Below are 18,394 nucleotides of genomic sequence, written 5' to 3'. Positions count from 1 at the left end.
AGTTACCTCTATTTCCACTCAAGGGTAGCCACCATACTTATTAGCTGCCCTTACTAATTAACTTGATAACTTTATAAACTTAATAACAGCGCATGCACCAAATCAATTTCCTACAGCTTTCCTTTTGTTAAAACGCGTGTAAGTAGGTTTGAACTTGGCTTAACAATAATCTGCCTCAATTTTGTTCTACAAGGAGTCTACCAAAGGCGAGCCTGATCAATGATTGATTCTAGGGTTTAGCGCACCGACGCCAAGAAGGTGGTGAGGCACGCCGTAGTGGAAGGCTCCGGATTAATTTTGACCACCTGGGAATCTTTAGCGTGCGCGAAATTTCGTGCACTTGGGAGTTCTTGCTATTCGCCTCTATCAGAAAAGCGGCCGCCGTGGCTGAGAATCGAATCTGCGTCCTCATGCTCAGCAGCGCAAGGCAAGCCTGATAGTATCAACAAACTTGTCTTTTCTTTTTTACCCATCAAGCATAAGTCCATTTGGAACACTTGGTGAATTCCTGGAATGACTCAAAATGTGCAAGACTTACAATGCACACTTATGGGCAGCCCCCTGTTGTCAAGTGCATAAAGGAAGGGAGTCCGTGACGCACCATCACTGTCCGGCCCCTTCTCTGTGGGGAGCCCAGCAGGCAGCCGGGAGCGCCTTGTCACCAGGATGCTGTTCTCCAGAAACCCAATACGGTTGTTTCTGGCTACATCATCCTGGCTACTGGGCCTGCAGGAGGGGGGGGGGGGCACACTCAGCATTCCATACGCAGATGCTTATCCTATGGAAGACCCAGCGAACCCGCACAGAAACGGGCACTGCTGTTCTTGTTGGTAGCAACAAGAAAATGAAAGTTTGGTTTATGAAATATTCGACAGCTGTGATAACGATGAGAACAATTTTATGACAGACTTCAAACAAACAATCAAGGTACTAAGGAAAATAAATGAAGCAGTGGTGACTCCTGAGCCACTTTCTAGCGACTGCTTTATGACGTCCAAGAATATTTTGTTTGTGCGATTGGTGGCCACCGACCAATCCCATCGCCGAGAAACATGACCATGCGATTGCAGAGGGTCCTCTAGTTCTTAAATTGTATCACTTGAACCGTAATGTGCAGTTAACATTGATTACTCTGTATTTTGTGCTGGCCCATATTCCGTCACTTTAGCACGAAATTCAAAAGTTCCCAATATTTCTTGCGTTTTCTTGGTAAAAAAAAAAACGTTTTACATGGCTGGAATGGAGCTGAGTTACCAAAGGCGAGGTTTTTAAAATCTAACAAAGCTGTATTTTGTCTTCTCAGGCCAGCCACTTCCACAAGATTTAAAAGGTTAAAAAAATGGTGCCATTAACTCATGATTAGAAAGTGCAGTGCTTTAAGATACCCAACAAATGTAGTCATAGAGTCAAGCTGCAATGTAACGAAGTTGGGAAAATTCTCAATCTACAAGGTTACCTTGAAATTTCACTACATTAAAATTTGCAGTTAAAATGAGGTGTTAACCGCGTGAAGCAGTTCCTCCAAACAAAAACATGGCGCGCATACACAGCTGGCACACTGTTTCTGTTGAAGCTTGATCGTCTACACAGACATCAGCGCGGACCGCACGGAGGGTTTTCTGCACTCGAAAAGACGCCTCGCGAGCCACAGGCGTGCTGAGTAGCCGCGGAGACCCCGTACACGATGCGGGTAGCTCTTCGACTGCTTCTCTGCTCACTGAAACGCTACACAAGGGCAAACAAAGTTGTTCATGCGGGAAAGGAATAATGTGGGCGAAATTTGCAATGTACAACGACACCCGTGCTGCTTAGTAAAGCGCCCAGCAGATATCCTCCGTGGTGGTGAGCCTAATTATCTCAGGCAGGGCCAGCCGGCATCCCCGAATGCTTCGAAGCTCCCGCCATATTCGCCGCGAGCTCGACATGTAGGTGGCGACAGCGTCGCGCTGCTAGTGTGGATGCTCCGCTGAGCGGCCCGTAAGAATGCGCACTGTGGGCGCGCTTCGTGCCTTTTTCCCGCCGTATGTGCGCACGAAAGGTGCAAACAAGAGTGGTATGCTGTAGTTCGGTTCCTCAACGTTCAATGTATAGCATGGAAGCGGCAGTCAGTTTTCATTACTACGCCAAAAAAAAGCGACGACTCATCGGGAATCTCAGAATGGCCGTAATTGTGGCAATGAACTTGTACGCTGTGGCTCGTAGCAAGCTCGATCTTTCAAGACTATGACTTTGAGCCTTCAATAAAAGCATAAATAGAAACAAATCAGGAAGCCTCGATCTCTGAAATTCAGTTTACAACGGCTATCTCAATCGCTTTCACTGGTAGCACGACGCATTCTTGCATTTGTGGGATGCCCTGAAATGGTAACACTACTTAACTGCTCCGAAATTCTTTCTAAGAGCTTACGATATTTTTTATGTGTTCAAAAGGCAACATAAAGTTACTGAATTTTGATCAGCGCAGAGATATAAATGTAACCGCTCCAACGGGTCTTTTAAATGAAATTTTAACGACTCTGAAGGAAGGTTTGATGAATAACGGTTTCGGATCACTTATTTACGGCTTTCGTCGCAAGTGAACTTGCGATTCGAATTGTCAACGCACGCAGTACAAGCAACATCTCATGTTTAGCTAGGTTTTCGCAAAGTGACAAGCAGGTTTACAGTGTGCAAATCAAGCCTCTAGGACCTCACAGTGAGCACAAATTTTCTGTTACGGCTGCTCTGTTGACCATTTGCGTTCCTTTTAAAATCTAACAGGTGCCTGCAACAGCGAGATGTGTTTGCATTCTTGCGTATAAGGTCGCTTACGAACCCTAAAGATGGCAATAAATGAAGTTGCGCTGTTGCAGAAGTAGGAGAACATTTCCTTTTTATTTCTCGTTGCGAATCAGCGCAACGGGTTCCCGGCAACTACTTTGTTTTGTAAACTAAATATCGCATCTGTCTTGGCATTTAATTCTTGAGGATTGGTTAAAAAATAAAATTCTGGCCATTTAGTTTTTTTTCGGAAAGGGGGGGGGGGGGGTCCTGCCAACGTTGCAAGAGCAACAAGAAGAGAACGCATGTAACGCGAAAAGCCAAACTATGGTTATCATAATTACTTACAATCGAAACTACACTAGGCGTCGTGTTCTGTAGCGGTGAAAAAGCAGTACGTATTTTCAAAACTGATTAACCCCCCTTTTGTCCGGGATTGTCCAGGAATTGTGGCTCGCCTTTTTCAAAATTGTATTGAAAGCAAGCATTGTGGGAAAAAATAAAAACAAAATAGCGAGTCATGGCACACACCCCTCACATATGCGGGCAACAACGTGCATTATATCACGCGTTTTTTCCTCTCTCTTTAAACTTCGGTCCACCTGAAGAGGTTAAGACGTGACCATATTAGGCATTTGGTTATGCTGAGTGAGACACGGTTCTGGACAAAGTGATTCATGTCGGATTTGAAAATGATATATATGAAAATGACACACGAAATGCCACATGACAGACGCAAACTCACAACTGCTTAATTTTACCGAAAAATCCCCCCTAAATACTCTTGCGCATCTATAGAAACGTATTTTAAATAGTACGTAAAATTAGCAACTCGATACAGCTGAATAAATGTTTATTCCTCCTCCTCAGTATAAACAACGACTGTCCAAAAATGGTATTTATTTTAGAAAAGGTACGGGAAGGACACGATCACACAGGCGCTTGCGGGTGTAAAATACGTGTCCGGTAATAGAGAGTTATAGCAGATCGGAAAAACGGTTCCGGTACGGTAACGTCTACCGTCTGGACGCCACCGCGCATGCGCAGAACCTTACCGTATACCGGAGCGACTTGGCCGCACGGTACCGAGACGGTCCGTCGTTCGAAAGCGGGCGGCCGGTTTGGAAGAGTTTGGGAGACGTACGATTGGCTCACGCCTAGTCGAACGGATTGTAAATATGAGATCGCTAAGAAAAATGAGGTTGCAACAAGTTAAATCCGCGCGATTCTGACAGCTCAAGCAGCCAGCGAAACACAGTCCCGGCCCAACTGCCGTGGCTTGTGTCGTCGAGCGACGCATGTCCGATAGCTTCTTTTAGATTAAATAAAGGCGATACTGCTACATAACTTGTATTGACAGCCACATGGGGCCCGTCTACAAATCGACGAGTGACGAACAGGCGGTGTCAGGGCGAGGGACTCTCAAATACAACGAAAAACGAGAAACAGCCAGCCGTATGTACTGAGAGCCCCAATAAAAAAAAAGTATGTACTGAGAGCCCAGCTTGACCTGCTGGCGCCATCTATTGAAATGTCGTAGAGGTAAAATGCCCGCTTCATGTTCACGCAGTCGCAGTTCAAATATCCGTAGGGGCGTTCGATGCTTTTTTTTTTTTCGAATACTGTTTTTAGCGCTTTTGAGAACTGAAAACTAATACTTCAGCACATGAAACGCCACAGACTCACGAAAAATTGCCATACGACGTACAACACAAGTCGCTCCCAGTCACGGTAGCATGGACGGTAGTTACGGTCTGCTATAACTCTTAAAACGAGCCTTCCCGGTACGGTCCGGTAACGGGTACCGTGTACCGTACCGGAACCGTTTTTCCGATCTGCTATAACTCTCTAATGTATGGGCGATAGCGAACGGGTCGTGTGTAGTGTAAATTCTTCTTTCTATAAGGACACAGCGCAATTTTACAAGGGTGTGGAATTTGCACGCGTATGCACAGGTCTTGTCGCTTCTTATCCGTTTTGCGTACAAAACTTTTATCCTTTAAATAATCACCACGCCACCTTCAAAAAGCACCCTTCGACGTTCCCGAAACGGCAGACGACTGCACTGAACAATAAGAAAAGTGCAATGTGTGGAAGCAATGTTCACACTCAAGCGGTGACCAGGGCGAAGATGTTTCGTGTAATTAAACCAGCGCATTAACCCGCAACGGCCACTGATTATTGCGATTATAGAGGAAATGCGCGAGCAGAGGTAACTATGTCATTGCTTACTGCCAAACGAGCACACATATTGGTTGTTTTGTCGTGTGCAGCACGCGTCTTGCGCCGCACGCAACGTGAAAAAGCAGACGACGCGAGAGCGCCATCCACACTAGGAGCGGTTCGTCCCGCCGCCGCCAGGGGCCGACTGTGTTCGCGCTCGGGGAGAATAGGGTGTGCGCCTTCCCATTGGCGTAACTTCTCAAGCTCCTCCGGCTACCTTGCGCGGTGCGCAATCGCGGACTCAGGTGCGAGAAAAGCACAAGCGCAAAGCTCATAAAGGCCCACAAATTAAGGTCCCTAAAATTACTAAGGTAGCGCCATCTTTAGATCTCGCCGCCTTTCGCCCTCGCCCGCGCTCCTCTCTTACTTCGTTTTTTGCCATTTTCTTTTTCGCCGGCGAACGCCGCGCGCCATTGGCCAAGGGAAAAGTCACGTGGTTTTGTTTTTTTTGCTCCGCCGCCGGGTCGCCTCTCCGATGCCTCGCCGGCTGGGACATTGCGCAACGCCGCCGCTGCGACGCCATTGCTGGCTTCCGAGCCACCGTCGCCACCGTGCTTCAGTACCGGCTTTATCGTAGGCGCCAGCTACTAGCAAAGTAAGAATTAGCTGCTCGTTTCGAAAAAATGTCGCACCGGTGTCGTTTTAGGTTGTTCTCGGTGTCGATGTGTTGTGCCTTAGGCAGCGCGAATATCGTCAGGCAGGGCACAAGACTTCGTTATTCCGTCCGGGAAACGCGACGCAGAAAGGAGAAAAGTTTGGTTGCATAGATTTGAACGGGCATACTTCAGGCCGACGCTACCATCACTCTTTTGCGAGGTAAGTTTCTGAATGCTTGTTCTTGCTCTGTTAAATTCTGCGCGAGCTTGAGCGGTCACTTACGAAGAAATGCGTATTCCCTTCGCCACCGTCGTCCACGCTTTGTTCTGAGTAGGCATTGCGCGCAGCGCCGAGTTCGTACCGTCGTAAGCTTTGGTTTGTATAAGAGGCCGTGTATTTGTCATGTGCGCGCTTAACTTCCAGCATCAATATCAGCGGCGTAGCATGTTCAGTCAGTTGTCGTAAGGTTTTCGTGACGCGAGAATTGTTCACCTGAATTCATGCTTGTTTTGGCCGACGGCAGCTTGCGTCTGACCCGCCGCGGTGGCTCAGTGGCTAAGGCGTTGCGCTGCTGAGCACGAGGTCGCGGGTTCGATTCCCGGCCGCGGCGGCCGCTTTTCTGATGGAGGCGAAAAGCAAAAACGCCCGTGTGTACGAGATTTCGGCGCACGTTAAAGATCCCCAGGTGGTCAAAATTAATCCGGAGCCCTCCACTACGGCGCGCCTCATCGCCTACGTTGCGTCGGCGCGTTAAACCCTACAATCAATCAATCAATCAGCTTGCGTCTGACCATGTATCGTGTGCGTTCCGAGTGCGTGTACGCTCTTTTTGGCGTGAAGTCATGTTTTGTGCGTTAGCTACCCGGGTGGTATTATAATCCCGTTGTTATGACATCGGAGTGATTTGCTGCGTAATATGGGCTTGGTCGGTGCGGCGCAAATTGAGGCTGTTGCGAGAAAAAAAAAAATTGCGGCTAGGTAAAACAATTTAAGGTCAGCTAATATAGTGACCGCGCCGTTGACGTACGTTTGATGCGCAATTTCTGTTATCGCTTTATTAAATTCGCGCACGTTTGAATGAGCACTTCAAATGCATATTCGCACCGTAACGGCTGTACGCCCTTTCTTCCGTGTATGCACAGAGGAACGTTAATTACGACTTACGTTTGCATTACACGCGATGCCGTACATTTGCAGTGTGCGCGCTTACTTCATCTTAGTAGTCAATGGCGCAGCGTATCCAGTCATTGCGATTTGAACCAAAACACACTGGGCGACTATATTATTTTCAGCAGACGTATTTTTGTCCAGCAAAGCGCTTGCTAAACGGGTTTAGTGTAGCGAGTTGAGCGGACGCGGCACTGAGCAGATGCGCGAACACGAATTTGACCATGCTACGGTAGAACAGTCACTAACTCCCTTCTGCAATGCATTATTGCCTATATTTGCGGAGTGTTTGTGGCGCATCTCAAACTCGGTGGCGACATTTTTTTCCCTTCTCAATAGGATTATTTCACGGATCAATTTGAGCAACGGATATTGGAGAAGCTTGGCGTTAAAAAAACTAAACCCAAATGCCACTCCCAACATTTTTTCTCACGGGAAGCCACGTCAGCAGCACAAGCCACCTGCACGACGTCATTACGGACGTTTGTTCCAATAAAATATCTATTTGCTGGCACCAATTCATTTTTGTGATTTATTGTTTTCTCTTGATAATCATCGTGACATTGGTCCTCTTTCGAATTTCTTTCGGGTGTATCCCTGTGTTAGTGCAATGTACAAATCTGCCAGAATATTTCCCAGCACAAAACAATTCTGTCCAGGCGCCTCCATTAATAACGGCTGTAAACGACCGCGCCCGGTGAAAAAACGTATTGCATGATTAATTAACTCTAGACGGGGCTCTAGAAATCCTATCCTCTAGAAGTTAACGGGGCTCTAGAAATCCTATAAATGCTACCAAAGAGCGATTTCGGCGCGAAAACAAGAGCAAACTGCAGCGAGCGCCCTGAAGCGTAGCGAGGGCGTCTGCTCTCAAGTGGCCAACAAATATGGCGGCCCCGCCGCGGAGTTAAAGGGACGGCGGCGCCGCGGGTGAGAGGAGAGAAAAAAGAGGAGGGCAGCGGAGAAGGAGGGAGCAGTTGGCGCTACCTTAGTTCTTTCAGGGACCTTACCACAAATGCTTTGCACTTGCTGGACCGATGGACTCCAACAAGCACAAGTGGACTCAAACGAACGACAAAGCAGCGGAACGCGGCGGTGGTGGCTGAGGTGGCGGCGACGGCGGCCATGCGCAGTTTGCAGGCAAGACGCTTGTAGGCAGAGCTCGCTGCATCCGCGGCATTGGCGGTACGTGTCGCCATTTGCGTTTTATCAAGACCCCGTTTTGCCACTTGCGTCTCCCAAGGTCTACTTATACAATCAAAATTCCATGCCTAGTTGCCCATGAAATTTTGTTACACTGAAATTTCAGCAAATGGGACTTTGTTGAACAAAGGGTGAAAATACATGGTACTGGAAGTTCAAAAAATTGTGGCTTGTTACGTCGGCGGTTTCGTTACACCGAGATTTGACTCGTATACTGGCACATCACTGAATGTTGCCGTCCCAGCTGGATCACAACTGCATAACCATAAGGAAAGCTGGAAAGCACATGGAAAAGTGACAAGCATAATATAGAAAAGAATTAGGGCTCTGCTCAGCTTTACACGTGTCGTTCAGTTCTCCAGTTCCTAATCAGACACAGTATTACAGTTCTGACCAATTTTAAAAGCATGCAGACAGGTTGAGTGAAACATATATATTGCTGGGCAAGTTCAGTATTGTTTAAAAATGGGCTACACAAGAACGGGACAAGAAAGACGACAGGACAGGAGCATAATCATAATTGCTTGATTCCAGCAAAACACGTGGCTGAAATATTCTTGCACATCCGTGAGAAATTAGAAAATAATAAAAAAGCTTTAAGCAGTTACTGCCGATTAAATTTTGACAAGGAACATGAGGGCTTCACGGACACAGGTTCCTTTGTTTTCAAGTGCAATGCATTTTTATACATTTATGTGATAGGATCACAGCTAATGCACGAAATTTGTTTACAAAGAATTTTTACAATGGTATGGCAAATGTGTGAGTGTGCACTGATGCCACCGAGAACCACTAATGTTTTTCGTCAATTTTTGTCCCGCCATAGCAATCCTGCCTCCTTCTACAAAGCCCCCTGTCCAGTTTCCGAGACAACGAATAGCTGCACTCATGGGCAAAAGTATTGCTAAGTGCCAGAAAGAAGCCACTCATGCTTTCCGCACGGAAAGTGATGACTGCTGTAACGCTATCACTAAATAAAATGAGGGTGTTGTTATCCCCACAATGGCTACATGTTATTTCTCAATAAAAACCACAAACAAAAGGCAAACAAGCCCTTGTTTACTACTAAGTGAGCGGACATTTCTGTTTTTTTACCGCAGTCAGTACGCAACTTGCTGTGCCCTGCCCTGCAGTATTCCACAAATAAGTACACAATAATAATGCATAATGTGAATGGGAAGCTGATGTGAAACAGGCATCCACACTAGCAATGGTTTGGCCCTCTGCTGCCAGGGGGGCCTGACTGTGCTTGTAATCTCGATGAACAGCACAAGGAACGGAAACCAAGCCTCCATGTGAAGTGAAACCAGGCCTCTGCCGAGCAGACTGCTTTTAACCCCACCTGGTGGCAGCAAGTAGCGAGCGAAGCTCTCTCACTCTCCCGCAGAGCTGCTGCGCCTCGTCCTCCACCTTGTGCACATCTGATGACTCGGCTGTCTGGGCTCGCTCGTCTGGAAGTTGGGAGCAGGTCTCTTTGCATGAAACAGGCTTTTGGACAAGACAGATATGCAGATAGACGGATACATGCAAAAATAGGGCTATACTCGGGTACAAGAACAGCAATAGCTCATGCACTCCGCCGAAGTAACGCACCTGGATGTCAATGCGTGTGTTCATGTGTTCCGAATGAAGACTGCTCTCAATGCACGATATCTGCTTTTCCTCGCGTAGTTAGTTTGTCATCGCTGTTGTACTTTGTAAGCAGAAATTAGGTACGAAAAAACAGCTCTCGTGTCCTGTTCAAAAGTGCTAACGGTAACGCACTCTTTGCACCACAAGCAACAGCTGGCTGCGGTGATGTGGCGCAGGGATAACTGCCGTTGTCGTCCTTAAGTTATACTCGAATACCAATAGATACATAATTACACAGACAGACAGACCGGTTGGAGAGAGCGAACGAAGGGATGGAGGGAGGAACGCACCCCCGGGCACCAGGCGCGTCCGCCTGTAGTGAAATATGGCCATCTTGAGCTCCTCGAACTGGAACTCGGTGGTGCCCCGGTAGACGCTGGCCCTATCGTACATGGGGAGCGTCTTCAGGCCCGGGGGGTCGGGCCGCATCACGGGCACCACCCACGTGTCCCAGCGGTCCGGCTCCTGCTCCGGCTTTTTGCGCATACTGGCCACCACGGGGGAGGAAGTGGGCAGGAGGGCCCTGCAATCGCCTGTCAGTGACATGTCACAATAGCCCTCGCCCTCGAAAACAGTCGTGACCAGGGTCGGATCCATTTTTTTTTCTGAGGGGAAGGTTAGCTTCTATCAGTGATGATAATGATTATGGATGATGATGGTGATAATGCGGAGTAGGACAGTAGCCTTTTATTCACCGAAATTTTGGAAACTCACAAATACCAGAAACAGAAAAAAGCATCAACTACACTTTTTGTACGACCTGAGGGTCATCTCGCGGTATGAATTCAGAAATTAAGAGGGAGGTCAGGACAATTGGACCCCCTGCCTTCTTGATCCGCCAATGCTCGTGACATGTGCTCGACGTGCAGCTGACAGATCATGGCCTATTGCTTCAACACACTTTTTGAAAGTCTTACCCTGACCTATGGCCCCAAAATCAATAATCACCAAAGTAGAGGAAGATTGTCTCATGTTATTGAAAAGTCCTTTCAAGAGCAACTTTGTTAGCACAAGACACGCGTGGCGCAGTACGGTCACGTGAGCGAACACCTACCACCTCTACAGCAAGCCGACCTCCCCAGGAAAAGAGTAGGTTTGGACGGCAGGAGCAGGTTCACTCAAGGAGTGTTTTGCGACCGAACACCTGCTGTCGCATTGTGCACGCTGCAACGCACCCCAAAAAAAGAACTCCAGCGAGCAGATGGCGAAGGCGCACTTTCATGCTCTAATCTATATTCACAACACAGCTGCGAGAATCGGTTCAGCGAGTTTACGAACACACCGTCGTGATTGTAGCAAATGATGGCGTAACACCCTGTTTCGAAATCTATAACAAAAGAGACGGTACATTTACTGTTATTTTTTGGTAATTGCATTTTACTTTCTTCATAGTGTCGTACTATGTTACTTACTCTTTTGCCAATGCATATATCTTTGACCTCCTTGTTCTTCCCAATACTGCAGTTCAGTATGCAAGTGGTTGCCTTACAATTAAAGTGCAAAAATACACCGAGGCTGCGCTGGGAATCCTCGACCAAGCTTGGGCTGCAAGATTTATCCGTCGTCTAAGTTGACCCAACGCGCATCAGGAATCTGGCGCATACCGCGCATGTTGCCTCTATTCAACTCTTTGTGTAGCCATTACTGTAGCCAAGATCAAGTCGGAAACACTGGCAGTAAAAACGGACGTCAATGCCTCATACATATGACTATAGATGGTATTCACTGAGAAGTTTAGCTGTCAATTTCTTCGCTTGGCAACATTGGAAACGGCCACGGACATGGCCGAAGCGCCACGGACATGGCGTGGCTTGTGCCACCACTCCAGCATGCCACAGAAAAAAAAAGCACTGGCGCGCGTCGTCTGATTTGCTTCGACCTATTTCTCAACGGTGGTGTCAACAGATAGGTTATTAATCGAACTTAGACTGGACTCTGGAGTCAAGGCATGACTTTGCGTTCAGTGAGGTAAAGTTGGGAACGTCCAACACACATCAGTGCTTAGCACGGACAAGTACCGCCATCCCGCGGAGCCTGACGCAACCAGTGATAGCGCACTCACATGGTTGCGTGCATGCGTGCCTCGCCAGTGAATACAACCTATAACTTCATAGCGTGATGATCCAGCAACCATTAAGAATTACGGCAAAGTAAAACTCATAATGTGTTCGTAATGACTAACTCAGAGGCAAAGGGATAAAGGGACGAAACAAAATACATGCAGAAAGGTGGGGAGCGCCATGACCATCATCATTATAAAAAGGTGGAAGGCATGCTGACAACCTATTAATCAACCACGAGTAACAAACACTGGTCTTACCTAAGGGCGTACAAGGCTGAAACTACATTGTCCGTTAGCCTGCAAGTTTTTAAACAGTGCACTGCGAAGTAGCAACTTGTCTAAGAAGGTCACTCATATCAAGCAGGTCATCATCATCATCATCATCACCACCACCACCACCAGCCTATCTACGCCCACTGTAGGGCAAAGGCCTCTCCCATTATTCTCCAATTACCTCGGTCCTGTGCCAACTGTGACCAATTTATCCCCGCAAACTTCTTGATCTTATCTGCCCATCTAACTTTCTGCCACCCAAGCAGGTATGTGCTTTGAAAAATGCGACGTCACATTGCATCTTTTCAAGCACGCACTGCTTTGAAAGCACGCACCTGTATAGTATAGAGGCGCAAAACATGCAAAGGTAGTTCAATGTAGCATTTTGTTGCCCGCGCGATAGCCATTGCATTACGGCAAACGGATTGCGATTCTTACGGCAAACGGATTGCGACAGCATTCACTTCAAACTGGGCACAGAAAGGGGTGCACGTCACACGTTGTTGAAAAGGTTTTGGTAACATTGCCATTACTGTACTTTCAAATATTTCCTATATTTTCAGCATGAACTAAATAAAATAGGTTAACCTCGTCGTTATTTTTGTTGGTTGTTTACACTGCAATTCCCAGATGAAAAGAAAAAGCAAACTCCAGAATAAGTTCTCCCAGCGATTAATCGAATATTGCATGTTCGCAGTCAACGCTCTATACCTCAGCTACGTACGTAGATGCCGGCAAGAGAAGATGGACTTACGCCGGTAGAGTATGGCAAGGTAAAAAGCACCGACAGGTATCATGCAGATAATGGTAGACGCATCGAGTCCTGTCGTCTGCACAGAGGGTCGACGCAGAGAGGGCCACTGCATTTTAGATAGTGCGCAACTGATTTTGTGGCCCTAGCAGACGGTAACATTAAAGTGCTGACGTGTCACTGTGTGGCTACGAAGGTGTTCTCACGAAGGTGCCTTACAATCATCTGTATACACTCGAGGAAACGGTGCAACTGCCCATGACGAAAAGACGTGTACAGCGACTGAGAACCCACGGAGAGCCAAAGTCACGCGCAGTTAAACGTTTGTGGCAGGATCTGCCCGCACGGTACATGTCCTGCAGACGACCATTGTCACTGGACATCGTCCATCACAAGTGCGTCACAGCGTCGTCGTGATCGGAGTCAGTGTCCACGGTAGAGAAAATTGCTGGCGTGGGAGCCTCAGCCGTTGAGTCGTGGAGACGTTTAGTACGGACATTTACAGCCGTGTCCTTCCTTTGTTCCTGCTGATCCTGTATTGTCTGAAGCAGTGGGGACAGCTTTTTTAGAACGATGACTGCGATCGTGGCGGCTCCGTCTTCCTGGAGGAGGGCAGAACTGTAGAGGCATGTCAGATGAGATAAGCGGAATGCCTGGCCAACGGAACGCTTAATTCTACTGTGACTTGACTAATTATAATTGGTGTAAATATTGTTGACATACCGGTGACCGGATGAATTAAGTTAAAAACTGCCATATTAGTCACCTAGCTGGCTTGCATTAGCGAAAATGTGAAAGGGGATTTCATTGCACTTGTTTTTCACAGGAAATGCATATTGTGGATGCAATGACAATATATGCGGTGCGAGTGTTTGTTCGGCTGCATTCGCTCTTTCCACCGCCTATCTTTTCGATGACCATTGTAGGAGGCGCTGCTGACGTTCACTGGCAGTATCGTTCCTCGACGCTCGCTACGTCAACAGAGTACGGTAGTTCGCCCCGTGGACTACTCCTTGCTGGGGCGTATTCGCACTGCTTGCTGGGCACTGGCGGCAAAGCCAGGCCAGGATACACATTCATATGCAGACAAGACTGGCTGCAACCAATCAGCCATGTCGTGTTCGTTCCTCGTGCGGTGGTCCACAGGCTTAGCTGTAAGATCCCAGTCAAAAATCACAACAGGAATACCGCAAAAACCTAACAAGAATTCCTGTCATACGACAAAAAACTGTTGTGACAACAGAGGTCCTGTTGTTACAACACACCTTTATGTCGTAATGACAGCCACTTTTCTCACTAACAAACATTCCTGCAGTCACAACAGAACTTCTTTTACGCTACTCTTCACAATGGGCAATAGCATTCAAACCATGTGCAACTACTGATGGAACATCGGGATCAAGGCAAGACAGGAATTCGCCACAAAGGAACATCAAAATGAGGACAGGAATACGACACGCGACAGAACATCAGAATCCCGACACGACAAGAATATGACAAGACGACTGTACGGCACGCGAAAATGCGACAAAACTACAAAAATTTTTCTTGTCATTTTCGACTGGAATGTAATGTTTGACTTAAGGGTGATATATCTAAAAAAATTCTACAAAAAACTGTTCAAACAAATATGAAGGGCTTAAGTACCCCTACTCTTTGAAGTTGAAGGAAAGGCAGCAATTATGACAAAATTACCTCACACCGAATCAGGGGAAGTCGATAAGTGAGTAAAGCGTTGCTCCAGCTAAGACTGTGGATGACTATACTGCACGCCAAGCACAATGATTGCGTTGACCATCCGCACACCCGCTGAGAGCTATCGCTTTAGGATGTCATTTTAAGAGCAGCAAGCAACGACACCCGTATTTCTCGTGGTTTTCTCTGGTGCGCCGGAACGTAAGCTGGTTGTCTGCTCTTCACTGGGTCATTCCATACCAAACGTCCCAGCCGTGAAATCGACCATCACGGTTTTGCTCAGTAAAAATTGTGGGTCAACCTCGCATGGCCCACAATGCTCCCTGAAAGCGGTTTTGTCCAAAAAAATTTTGTTCTTTTTCTAGCGGCCCTTTTACCTCCAGGGTTTAAATCAAACTTACGTCTGTGAAAATAATTATGAAAAAGTAACTTCTCTTACAATGGCCACCATTTTTGTTAGCATCATGTTGAGGCCCTGGGCTGCTCTATGCCGCATTTTTAAAATATTTTTCGTTTTCTTTACTGTGGTTACGCCATTCAGAAAATACACGATGTCGAGCATTTTCAAACATTTTTAGCAAATACGAGCACATTCTCTCAACCAATCATCGGAAGCATTTGTACCTGTATCTCAGTATTGTGGAAAATTTGCAAATAATATATTTACACTAAAAAAGGTGAAATGTGCGAGAAAACGTTTGTTAAACTTTAAAAAATCTCCTTTCTGGCCCATATTCACCTTGGAATTGCGCATTGTTGTGCTCGTAGTAGAAATATTAAATACAAGCCATTCACTGGCACAAATGATCGCAGTTTATTTTAGAAAGTTTAATCAGAATAGTTTTTGTTTTAGCAGATAAAAAAAATTTAAACTAGTACAGCGACACTATTTCACCCCGCTGTTCCACAGAGCGTCCTCTCTGCACGGCATGCACCTGCCTGCATGAAAGAGGCGCGAGCCAGCGGGTTTGCGCTACAAGAATCTTAGGCACAGCTTCAATGTCAAAACCCTGAATTAAATGTGCATCAAAGACAATAAAGTAGACGAAGTATCAAGCATAACAACGTGGGACGAGCCTCGCAGCTAAGAGTAATGTTTGTTTTACAACATAACTCAACGCAATCCAAGCTAATACACACGCATGCATGCGCCATGCATATGCACGCATGCGCACACGCAAACGCATGCACGCACACATGTACACGCACACACGCGCACACATGCACATTCCACCTGAACATATGCAAGAAAGCAACTATATCTGGCTATAGATATAGAAGCAGTGTGAGCACGCCTTTTTTGCACAATTAAGAAATAGGTTTCCATTTTTTATTTTCCCTTTTATCGCATTTCATCAGTACTGGTGCAGCTATTTTTGTTGGTTTGCTTAAAGTTTAAACCTTATTCTTCTTCTCAAACACCATGACAGGTTACACGCCATGATTTGGAGGGCCGTCATAAACGCCGCCACGACCCTCACAGTTATTGTCATCATGGTTTGAGACATAATGGTGATGGGCAAAGTAATAGCAGGAAACTTCCAAATAACAGCTGACATTGTAAAAAAAACACGCCATGCAACGTCTCGCGTTTTCTGCCTCGTGGTATTCGGGGTCCCGACGGGCATCGCGTTTACGCTTGGCCCAGCGGCCGGATCGTAGTCGGTGGTCTTTTTCTGCCGCGTTCTCACCCATTGCCGCGTATTTTGTCTCTTTTGTGAGTAAGTTTCACTGTGCAACATACGATGAGGGAAAGCCAGTGTAGAAATACAAGGCTTACACCGATTTCCCTACAGGCTGCTTCACTTCTAAACGCAAGGGCACCGCTAGGAAGACATTTTTCTGGAGGCGAGCAGGTAGCACAAGGTAGAGGGTGTACCTAACGGAGGAATAGGGGAGCGACTTTCTCTGTCGACGCACGCAAAAAACAAAAAAAATACCGAGGAGTTAGCCTATAACAACAGCTCGCTCTTAAAAATACCTTTCATGGGAACTGCACGGGCACTTCAACGCATTCTGCGTATTTTTGCCAACAAGAGGCAATGCTGGTCAAAAGAAAATATGAGAAAGCTTCTTTCGGGCCGCCGATAAGATATATACCACCCAAATGACACTCACGGCTTCCTCTTGGCTTCACCGCTGCCGGCTAAATCGGCCGTCTGGCATCCTGAGTGTCCTGGACAGTTGCTCTACGTTCATCGGAGGCACGTCTTCGGGTCTCTCGCCCAGCCAGGCCACACACTGGTCGGCGACTCTGGCTAGTTTCGGTTTCAAAATTGGGGCGATCCTAGCGGCAGGGTGCTGCGGCGTGGCCCTTCCCTTTCCCTCATCGTTTCTTTCTTTCCACACCACGCATGCTTCCGCGCCTCCTCACGCATGCGCAACAGCTCACCGGCGCCAATATTTTTTTTTTCTTTCTGTGGGCGCGCACGGCCGGCCAGTTCTGTGCGTGCGTAAGCGAGCCGGCGTGCGAAGGGCTGCGCGGGTTGCCTAAACGCCTCCACGGGCTGAAAGTTTCGCTGCATTATAAAATATATACGAATGTATTCTAAATATGGGGCCGCGGGGGAAGGAGCGTCACCAGTCCTGGGCAGCTCTGTGGTGCAGCAACACAGGGCGAAACAGTTCGGCCAAGTTTTTCGTCTTCTCCAAAAATGACAGGTAAGCAAATTAGCTTTGTACAAGTTATAGCGAATTCCTTAGAAGCCAACCGATTGCACTCTTCTATTTTCACTTCGCACATGTAACGTGAAGTTAATGAGACATGTCAGTCGTCTTGGAGTGGAAACTAATGTGCAAATATATCCCAGCCTTGCAGGTACACAAAGTTTTAATAGAAGTAAACGCGCATTCGGCGCGCAGACTCTTGCTCGTAAGGTGAATTTGAGGCGGCATTGCTGTTTTGCGATTGTCTTATACCCCTGTCACACGGGCACTTTCAATCGCGATTGAAGTGAATCGCGATCGAGTTTTCGAGCGCGCTCGACGCAGTGCCGCTGCTACACGGCACGTTTCAATCGCGATCGAGAAGTTGCGCGGGTTGCACTCGTGTACGCCAGATGGCGCTAACAATGTAATTGCGGCCGGTGTCTGGTAACTTCGCGCAGTCGTAGGTATACGTAACTATGTAAATATTACCTCTCACTTATTTGGGTCAAGTTATTTGACACAATTTGTGGCGTTAGTTGAAGTTGTCACATTCTGTGCCATTACTGATCGGGCACGAGAGTATCGCCGCTTTCGTTCGATCGCGCTTGGAAGCCTCGATCGCGCTTGAGAAACCAGGATTGAGTTCGAGCGGGATCGAGCTCGATCGTGATTGAAACTGCCGTGTAGCAGGGGCCCGATCCGGATTGAGCTCGATCCTGATCGACTCAATCGCGATTGAAAGTGCCCGTGTGACAGGGGTATTAGTAACTGCTTGAACGTCGATTCAGGATTCTTATCGATGTATTTTTGTTGTTGTTTCGTGCAGTGGGTTTGAGTCTTGGGTGGGGTCCCAAGTCGAAGACGGTTCGAGACTTCATTGGATGTTTCCTGTGGTGAATCCCCTCAACCCCTCCAAAGTTATCACGCTGCACCTGCTCACAAAGAAGGCAAGCTCAACTGTACGCGCTTCTTGTCATTGACTGCGTACCTATTACCACGGCGATTGTTGGCGCGGGATAGCGTGCCCTAACCAAATTTTCCGGTGCCATCGTGCTCCAAAACGGATATTTGCAGCAAAACTGCTGCCAAACGTTGCTTCAGTGCTCCGAAAAATCTGACGTAAAACCGCGGTGTTCAATGCCAGTCAATTTGCGCAGGGAGCAGTGGAAGGCCAAGCCGAAATACATGCTTTGTCTGCAGCTGCCATTGCAAGCGTTTCGCTCATAAAAAAAAAAGGGTAGCATTGCCGGCTTTGCTGTTCAATCTAACCTGCGCGCCCGCGCCATGTCATCTTATCGCGAGTGCCTTTGCTGTTCCATAGTTCTAAAGATAGAATCGATATCGGACAGGATGAGATAAGAAGCGCTGCCCAGGTACGAGCT

General features: G+C 47.3%; 1 protein-coding gene and 1 pseudogene across 1 annotated transcript in view; both read right to left on the bottom strand.

Annotated features, from left to right (window-relative positions):
- LOC144156844 (uncharacterized) overlaps positions 1-10,179 on the bottom strand; it is a 61,604-nt gene extending 51,425 nt beyond the window's left edge. Inside the window, exons 1-3 of the mRNA XM_077688396.1 lie at positions 9,873-10,179; positions 9,293-9,401; positions 602-726 (exon numbers count right to left, since the gene is read on the bottom strand). Of these exons, the coding sequence (XP_077544522.1) occupies positions 602-726; positions 9,293-9,401; positions 9,873-10,179 (541 nt within the window). The remainder of the gene's footprint in view (positions 1-601; positions 727-9,292; positions 9,402-9,872) is intronic.
- A 6,308-nt stretch (positions 10,180-16,487) lies between these two features.
- Positions 16,488-18,394, bottom strand: part of LOC144156828 (uncharacterized) — a 38,337-nt pseudogene continuing 36,430 nt past the window's right edge.

The sequence above is a fragment of the Haemaphysalis longicornis genome, unplaced genomic scaffold, assembly GCF_048455015.1.
Source record: "Haemaphysalis longicornis isolate Haplotype H1 unplaced genomic scaffold, Haemaphysalis longicornis Haplotype H1 scaffold_1, whole genome shotgun sequence".
Lineage (NCBI taxonomy): Eukaryota > Metazoa > Arthropoda > Arachnida > Ixodida > Ixodidae > Haemaphysalis > Haemaphysalis longicornis.
The sequence above is the reverse complement of the archived record's forward strand: the minus strand, read 5'-3'. Positions and strand labels throughout refer to the sequence as shown.